This window comes from Limulus polyphemus, unplaced genomic scaffold, assembly GCF_000517525.1.
Source record: "Limulus polyphemus unplaced genomic scaffold, Limulus_polyphemus-2.1.2 Scaffold2285, whole genome shotgun sequence".
Lineage (NCBI taxonomy): Eukaryota > Metazoa > Arthropoda > Merostomata > Xiphosura > Limulidae > Limulus > Limulus polyphemus.
In genome coordinates, this window is record NW_013667895.1 from 104,150 (window position 1) to 111,538 (window position 7,389).

Consider the following 7,389-nt stretch of genomic DNA (forward strand, 5'->3'; position numbering starts at 1 on the left):
AACAAAGTGAAACACTAGCAAATTAAAACAATGTTTCGGACAGCAACCCTTCATCAGATTTGCAGTGGGAAGGAAACGTCTTTTAGAAGAAATATGATGTTTATATAGAATATTTATTTTCCGCTTTGGAATATGATATTTGGTAAGGGCGGGAACTAAATGTGGAACACCTATACAAAGAAATTTGGAAAGTTTACCTGAATATATGTTGTTCTCTACTTATTAAAATGTTGAATTCGACTACTATACGAATACACCATAATCAAGTTCGGCTAAAAATGTTACATTATTTCTATCGGTGTTTTGCCTCTTCATAGTTAGGTGAGAAAACTAAACATATGATAAAATAAGGTGTAATCATATTATTTCTTTTTTTATGTGTGAAATCTATATTTCTATTTCTTATTTTTAGGATGCTTAACTTTTTGATACTGTAATTCGCTGTGTTTATCTACTGATATACGTGTCCCTCTATTGACAAAAGAAGCACATTTCTTACTGTGTTTCTAAGCTTTAGACTTTAATATTTACTAATTGTGAAACAAGTTGTTGATAAGAGTTAAGTGTTATTACGTCAGTTTAACTTTGCAAAACGTTTTCACTGAATTCTTGGTAATTATATCATGAAATGGTTATGGAAGTTCAAGTTTATTTTGTGGATTTTTACATTATTTGACTTTGAGAATGGTAGGTTGTAAATGTAAGAATAAATTAACAAAAGTTTTACATTTGCTTTTGGTATTAATTACCATTATTAGTAATACTAATATTACTAACTACTGGTGATGGTACAGTACTCTACTAGTACAGTATTAGTAATTATAGCAGACTAATACCCATGTTCAGTCAGATAAGAGTTGGAAGTGTTGTTGAAATTTAGAAATTAAAGTTGTTGGCCTGAAGTTAATTCAGAGTCAGAGTAATTTTACTTTTAACACTTAAAGCTAAACTTTGTAAGTGTAGCATTAACTAATACAGTAACAGTGTAATGACTATGACTAAGTAATGTAACATACCTACTTAATTGACTCGTGATGTAAAAGTGTATACTTTAAATTACCATTGATTATTCAATGAGTATAGTGACTGTATATGAAAATGAGACTCAATTACTATTAGTGTTAATAGGCACAGTAAATGTATAATAGTTTTATTAAAGAAATAACTTGTGATGTGTTTGAATTATTCTTCTTGTCATGTCCACCTATACCTGTATGGTTTCCAACTAGTACTGCACACAATTGATTGCATATTCACTGGTTATACTTATAGTGAGGTTTTCTGCTGTGCATGGGACCTCGAGTTATGAGCAGATGAGTAGTGTTGGATTGTATGCCCCTCACTGAACTTGCAGGTGAGGTAGTGGGTCTACCAGGGTACCCATATTTCGCCATGTTGGCCCTAGACCTGTTGGGATGGGTGGTGGTTGCATGATCGGTAGTCATAATAGATTAGATTCCCAGTGCTGCAGTGTGGATGCTCTTGCAATGGTCCCAAGTGCTTGAATGATATATGGTGAAAGTGAAACTTCAAATAGTAATACAGTACTACTGTAATACTAACAGTTGTTGCATCATAAAAAAGTAAATATAAAATATGATACTAGAAGAAGTCATGGTAACATTTTAGAATAAAGTTTGAATCCACGATAACAGAACAATAATAAATTTACTTGGGTACAATTTTGGACACTTTTATGTGTCCTCTTTAGTTCAACATTGGACTTAAGAAAACACATGAAAGTGTTGAAATGTGTACCCAAATAAATTTGGTATTATTCTGGTATTGTGGGTTTAAACCTTATTTTGATTTATTTTACATGGTATTGTGTAATTACGTATTATTAGAGTGTAATGCTAGCATCTTTCTTGCTTAGAAGTTCAGGATAGTGATCTACTTTCATACTGCTGAACAGGAGAGCTGAAGCCCAAAAATTAAAAAATGAGCAATCCACTTTTGTTTTTGTGGAGAAAGGAAATTGATCAGTACTCTTTCTTCACTGTGGTACAACACATAACTTACTTGTAAACTTTTTTTAATTGACTGATTTACCCTTTGTTTCATGCTGAGATGAGGGATGTTAAGTTAGTATTCAAGTAAATGCTTCAAGCATAAGTAACAATTAATTTGCTATGTACATGTGTGGTTGGAATATGGTATTTCTGAGTAATGAAAGATGTTTACTCAGAAAGAAACCAGTTTGATGTAGACTCAGGAGTAAGGTATTATTGACTGTACTTGATCATAGTAGCTCTTGATGTTTTTAAAGTCAAGCATATTTGAACCATATTGATTAATATTATACGTAAATTATAATATTTCTTAAAAGAATTAAATGAAGCAAAAACTTGCAATAAGTGAACTGTTTATTGTAAATTATTTGAAAGATTTTGTTTATAATATGCAAAGAAACAATTTTCCACATAGTGAAGGCCAGTTACTCAGATTGTTCCCCTAAAATTTAGTTACAGGATAGATAGCACTCATGATTACAAGCAAAAAGAAATCAAGCAATTAAGATAATAAGCAGTTGTGGCCTAGAAGTTAGTGTTCGAAATCTGTATCAAAGAGTCTAAGGTTTAGACATAATGCCACTGACCATGCTTCATACATTTGACCATGGGTACATTATATGAGTGACAGCCAAACTCATTATTCAGTTCAAAGAGCAAGACGAAGCCATTGTAGCAATGAGTACTGATGAATAACTGACCCACTCCAATCAGTACTGTTGATAAAAATAAAAGCTGACTAGATCTCAGTGTTATGGATCCCTGTCTGGTCATAAAGGGACTGTTCAAGTTGAATATTCCTGTTCCACTTAATTAATTATTACATTCAATAAATACTACCATTTTGTTTGTTTAGATGCATCATAATACACTCAGTATGTCAAATTAATTTTGATTATAGTTGATAGATTAACATTTTATCAGTTGGAATTTGAATAATTTTACACCAAGTGTAAGATTACATATTACATTTAAAGGTTACACATTGCACAGTTAGATATATATGTACATAAATTCAAGGATATAAAGAAGAAAGTGGTTAACAGAGTTACTATAAATTTCACAGCAATCACGTGTTATGTTAATTAAATCCTATATTTATTCATTTTGTGTTTTTGTGAACTTGCTTGTCTGTGAATTTCTCCAACTGCTTTGGAGCTGGTACAGCCAAACTTAGCAGATGAATTTGGGATGGTCCAAGGTATGGCCTTATCTATATGGTGTAGTCTTCCTACTATTATTTATTTGGGGTCCCAAGGATGTTAAAATGCCCAAGAAATCACTTAGGCATGAAGAGGGCTTTGACAATGTGTTCTTGCCATATGCCCCTTGGGATCCTGTTTGAAATGGTATTCATACTCCACACTGACAAGCTAGTGGGAACAAATGTGGAAAACATGCTTCGGGATAATGGATGAGCTTGATTTGTACATTGGGGCCTCTATGAATCATGAGTGGGTCTTTGAGCCCCACAGATAAGCAGGAGTATATTATGATAGTGGCTTAATAGCTGCAATGGCAATATAATACTCAGCTTTAGTATTTATAAATCTTTTTTTATAAGACAAAGCAGAAAAATATAGATGATAACATATGCAGAGTGGTGTGTTCCATTATTGTAACACAACATATGAACAATACCAAACCTATAGTTTTCAGGAATTCATTGGTTCTCTTTTTTAAACTCATAGAAAGAGTATTGGGATCTGATTAAAGTGTCAAAAAGTATAAAGAAAATATGTATAATAAGCAAAAGTACCTGTTCTCAGTGGCGGGCAAAGTTTAAGTTAATTTATAAATTTAAGTTATTTCATGGATTTTGAAAAGTTAATTATGTTGCACTCTTGGTTTCACTCAGAGCCAAAGCTCTGAACTACTTATACTGCCTACTACGAAAAGTAATTGTTGAGCATTTCGGTCATGCTAAGAACTGCTCAATAATAACGTATGGTTAAATCTACATTTTTATTCTTTAAGTTACACCACATTTGAAATGTGAATGATAGTGGGATTAATTCCTATCAGCTTAGTGTAGAATATTCTGCTTGCAAAATAAAATTGGCATCAACATTATTTATGCCTGTTCTCACATCATTTCAAAAGTGAATGTTGAGCTTTGTCTATGTGTGTGTGCAGCTTTTCAAATGCAGTTTGGGAAACACCCACCTTAAATGGGAGACAGATGAATGCTTGGACAGAGTGGTAGGAGTAAGGGATATAGATTTAAAATTTAGCAGGGTAGAAATTATCTGCAAATTAGGCAATTTTATTTTTGAATAAGATGGACAACCTTTGGACCAACCCCTTGTTATCCTTCAATTGTGTTATTTTAAGGTGTCCACTGTTTCCTGTAATAACCCATTCCATATGCTATTCATGTTGTGTAAGAAGAAAACTGTCTGAACTGGAGCCTAACCTGTTTTTTTTATACCTTAAACTTGTGTCTTCTTGTCCTATTGCCTTCAGGATAAAGTAGAAATAAATCAGAGGCTTATATTCTATTGATTCCATGGATAATCTTGTAAAGTTCAATATGATCACCCTTCTTTTCTCAAGAGAAAAAGTTACATGAGCTTAATCTGTTTCTATAAACCACCCCATCCATCCATGGAATCATCCTAGTTGTTTACTTCTGAATCCTTTGTAGTAAGTCAGTATCCTTTCTTAGTTAAGAAAACCAAAACTATACATGGTAGTCCAAGTGAGGTCTAACCACTGATTTGTATAAAGAGAAAATTACTTGTTTTGACTTGTAATCATTGTCTGTAGATATATCCTAAAATTCTGTTAGTTTTGCTACTACTAGTAACAGAGCTGCTGCATGATCAAGATTGAGAGTTTCCCATGCCTTTTAATCTCCTTAGATTAGCTTTACATAATTCTTCAGTCACATCCAGAATATGAGTTGGATTTGAAGGTCTTTACAGTAGCAAGAAGAACAGTAGTTTTATACTTGTAGCACTAGAATTAGGATTATACTCATAGATAAATTTGTGATAACTTTATTTCAATCAATGTTAAAGATGAGAAATGTTTTTACCTTATTATATTTGTACAACTAGTTCATCTTGCTATTCAGAACAGTTATTTTAGTACACGGAAAAGTCTTGGTACTGGGTTACTTTGAAATATTTTAACAAAAAGAACCTCTTTAGCAGGCTTTTAATACAAGTGATATTAAGAGGAAGTGTCAAAACTATATATTAAAAAGAAAATTAATTTTAAATTATTCTTGCTTAATTTAAGCTATGACAGAATTTCATTTTAAAGTTATACATCTGTTTGTGTGTTGAACCATATACAGCATGTATAGTACACACACGCACACACACACACACACAGATACACACACATATATATATATATATATTATTTGTGCTTTGGGTAATTCATGGTATGATCATTCATGTATCTGGACAAGAAATAGCATTTTCTTTATTAAAAATATCATACAAAATGCTATGAAGGTACATATAAAGATTAGAATAAAATTTAAATTAGTTCTCTGAAAAAGAATTGTACTAAAAATAATTTTGTTTATGAAAGTTATGTTGGAACTTTAGTTATTTAAATGTTTTTAATTGTATCTAGTCTTTATCAATAAGTTAAAATCTCATGAAAAGTTAAATTTTTCATAGAATACTAACATCATTATATTTGTTCTTGTTTAAGCTGAACAGCTCAATGAGTATATTCAACATTATGAAACATTAAGCTATGATAGTCCGAAGACTTGCAGGCATACTTCGCGTACCAGGCGGTCACCTGCTGTAGGTGAAGAGGTACATATTCAGTTTTATGCTCATAAAAGGTAAGGATATCTGATGTTTTGAAGCCTACAAATATCTGTATAACATAATTCATTCTTAAAGATATTTTTACCAGTTTTTAGATTCTCATCTTTAAAGATTGGGAAAGGTTCATCAAAATGAAGCATTAACTAACATTTTTATTGTTGGAAGTTATTGAAAAGATTTTCAAATAAATATATTTGTTTGGAGAAAAACTAATTAGAATGTAATAGTTTTTTTTCTTCTTAACTTGAAAGGTTCAAAGTTTGAGTTGAGGAAATAAACAAAAATTTGTCTCTGACCCAAATTCTAAAATGGATATTAGAATGAGTTGTTGGGTATATTAGTTTATTTTGTAGCATGATAATTATAAATACAGTTCCGTTAATTAGTTGTATAAAAAGGGACTGATATGTATTCAGTACAAGTTTTCAAAGTAATACCTTTTCAGTTCATTCCCTGTACTCTGAAGCTAACCCCTTTCCAAGCTGGTCCTGTCCTTTGAATGGAAACAAACAAAAGACAAACTATGTAATATAAACCATTAAAAGGATAGGCATAATACATGGTGTTTCATTTAGAACATTAAAGAACCAATAGATCTGTAAAGTAGTGTTTTTTCAATTAGAATTTCCCAAATGAAATATCATTCTAATAGCCCACCGTTGCATTTTTTCCCAGTATCTTAAAATCTTTCATTTAGGTAGGGACCATAAGCTGCACATATGAGGCCTCACTAGTTATATAAAAGGTTAGTTATTTTTTCACTTTTAAATTCAAATTTTCTCTAAGTAGATGCCATAATTTTATGTCTTTTCACCAACTGTAAACAGTTTTCACAGTTACTCTTATAACACACCCATGGCCCAGTGTGTGTGTAGCGTGTATTTTTGTGGCAACAGGCCACAAACAGGGATTCATGGTCTGGGCAAGCTCACCACTGAGCTATGCCCAGTCTGTACCAGAAACATCTAATGTGTAAAAAGCAATAAATACTTCTAATTCTATGAACTTTCAGTATTGAAAAGAAGACTTCTTTTATTAGTTTAAAAGAAACTGAAGCTACTCGTATATCCTTTTCTGATAGCACAGATATCTAATATCTTCATGTTTCAATGTTCAAGAATTTTCTTTTCTGCTATTTAAGTTAGATTTAAAAAAATCTAATAAAGCCATTTAATGCTTGCCCACACATTAGTTTATAACTTTCTTAAGTGGAACCTATCATAGGCATGTGATTCTCTCTTATCCTTAAATTTGTCTATGTTTACCTTTTATGAAAAAATACTCTCCTAATTGTTTGTTAGCCTTGCACCCTGCTTAAGATTTCTTGCCCATACCTGATACAAGAAATGTACAGAAGTATTTTATAATTTTTACCCATAAAGCATTGAAATACTTCTTTTTTCCTGGTTAATAATTCTTCAGTTCTGCTGTTATCAGTATCATAAGCTCTAGCAAGCTCTCCTTTTCGCCATGTAGAGCTATAAAAATATGTTCAAGACAAGAAGATTTAAATAACGAATTGTTATTAATTAAGTATGTAGCTAATGATAGAGAATCTGATCCAAATATAGTAGACAAAG

The 7,389-nt window shown here is 31.6% G+C and overlaps 1 protein-coding gene across 3 annotated transcripts in view; it reads left to right on the top strand.

The window, feature by feature from the left end:
* The first annotated feature begins 549 nt into the window (after positions 1–549).
* The window catches only part of LOC106466516 (disintegrin and metalloproteinase domain-containing protein 10-like), a 76,172-nt gene continuing 69,332 nt past the window's right edge, over positions 550–7,389 (top strand). For all 3 annotated transcript variants that reach the window (XM_022394537.1, XM_022394538.1, XM_022394539.1), the window contains exons 1-2: positions 550–687; positions 5,685–5,823. In XM_022394537.1, the coding sequence (XP_022250245.1) occupies positions 624–687; positions 5,685–5,823 (203 nt within the window). In that variant the 5' untranslated portion in view covers positions 550–623. The remainder of the gene's footprint in view (positions 688–5,684; positions 5,824–7,389) is intronic.